At 46.0% G+C, this 1743-nt stretch overlaps 1 protein-coding gene across 1 annotated transcript; it reads right to left on the bottom strand.

Moving 5' to 3' along the window:
- Window positions 1–211: 211 nt before the first annotated feature.
- On the bottom strand, window positions 212–1365 carry LOC147880392 (uncharacterized). Its single transcript, XM_087371150.1, has 2 exons — window positions 1174–1365; window positions 212–910 (listed from the first exon to the last, which is right to left on the bottom strand). Exons 1-2 carry the CDS (start codon window positions 1324–1326, stop codon window positions 227–229), a joined length of 837 nt encoding a protein of 278 aa, XP_087227276.1. The 5' UTR covers window positions 1327–1365; the 3' UTR covers window positions 212–226.
- Window positions 1366–1743: the final 378 nt, after the last annotated feature.

The following is a 1743-nucleotide window of genomic DNA, read 5'->3' as shown; positions in this document are numbered from 1 at the left end:
GTATGAACTATTATTAATTCATGCTTTTAAAAACTCCATGTTTTTAGTGATATATAACTCCATTTATAAAAATTCCAATAATAACTACTTTTATCTTCTCAAAAATGCAAGTTTACATAAATTTATGTTCTATATTCACTTTAAAAATTAAGTCAAATTGGAAAATATGATTTAACAATTTTTAGGAAATAGCACTAAATTCATTTATATATATTCTAGCAGTGTGTTAAACACTGGAAGAGTTGCTGACTCGTCCAACTCGCAGGAAGATTGGAAACGCGACCGTGAAAACTTCATCTCTGCTGCCCCATGCAGCCCTGAACGCTTCCTGCCGATTCTTGTCCAGCAAGTCCACACCCTCATCCTTTGCTCGTTGGACGGCTGACCACGTTTTGATAAAATTCAGGAAATCTTCCACGCTCATCTCCTTCGTGGCCTCGAATCGAATTGGACCTGTACCCCTCCCATCATCGAGCACAGGTTCGAACGGGAAGGGCAGAGATCTGTACCTATCTTCCGGCGAGAATCCTGCACCTGCAGCGTCCCAGTTGGAGCTTGGATCCTTATCCTTGCGATACTCCCAATATGGACCGTTCAAGAACTCCCTAAAGACAGCATCTACGGCATTGTTCACAGATGGATATGTATAGCACCAGGCTGCAAAAATGCCCCCCGGTTTCCTCAGGACATGTTTCACTTGCGGGTAGAACGCATCCAGGTCGAACCAGTGAAGTGCCGTTGCTACCGTCACAAGATCGACAGAGCCCTCAGCACCCACCACCTTGTTCAACTCCTCGTCTGACAAAGGGACCGATGTGCACGCGTATGTTACATTCTCTTTTTTGGACGCGAAGCTTATCTGCCGTTCGCTCGCATCGGTTGCGATCACCGTCTCATAATGCTCTGCGACCTGAAAACAAGCTGGATTGTTAGCATTAGTATTTGAACAGCCCTGCAGAGTGCAATTTAAGATTGAAAAAGAAAAGACGGGCCTTATAATGCCCCTCTGTCATGACGAAGCTACAAGGGCGACATCCCTGTCTGTCTGTCCGATGGAGCAAAACAATTTGCACACGCCCTGGTTGAAAACTGCACTAGTCGAAGGAATAACGTCGGGAAAAATCAATAGCTAACAGCAACGGAAGACAGACAGAGAGAGATGAGAAGGCAGACCGCCACGGCGGCCTGGCCGTTGCCGGTACCCACGTCCCAAGCTCGTTGGTGGTGAGGGGTGAGGGCACCAAGGAAGGAGAAGAGAGAGGAAGGATAATCAGGCCTAGCAGCAGCGTAAAGGTGCGCCTGGCTGTCGTAGAGACGGCCCGCCATGGCTGTAGCTGTGAAGAAGGAATGAGTAAAGTTTCTCAAATGGATGTGATTCCTAGCTCGAGAGGAGCTCTATCTATAAGGTTTGTAGCACAATCAGAGTCCTTTGCGTGATCATCCAGCCAGCTTATGTGCTGTCGCATACCACAATGGCGTAATGGCTGAGCACAAAAAAAATTGAAAACGACTCCAAAGGAGGAAAAGTTTTAATTGAGGTCTCAATATCCTTCCTATTTTCACCACCAATTGAAAGTTACGACCATGACATTTTGGGAGCCCCACCTGTTTTAATTTTGTGCGTGAGGCCAAACTTGGAAACGATCCCATGAAATCGTTGATGCTATGCTTCTGCAAGAAATCAGGTCGTTTTTTGTAGGACCAACTTGGCTGTGGAGACTGTGAATGGCCAAATCTCTTGTA

Source organism: Dipteris shenzhenensis, chromosome 32 (genome assembly GCF_047967505.1).
Source record: "Dipteris shenzhenensis isolate YYH24624 ecotype China chromosome 32, Dip_SZ_1.0, whole genome shotgun sequence".
Classification (NCBI taxonomy): Eukaryota; Viridiplantae; Streptophyta; class Polypodiopsida; order Gleicheniales; family Dipteridaceae; genus Dipteris; species Dipteris shenzhenensis.
The sequence above is the reverse complement of the archived record's forward strand: the minus strand, read 5'-3'. Positions and strand labels throughout refer to the sequence as shown.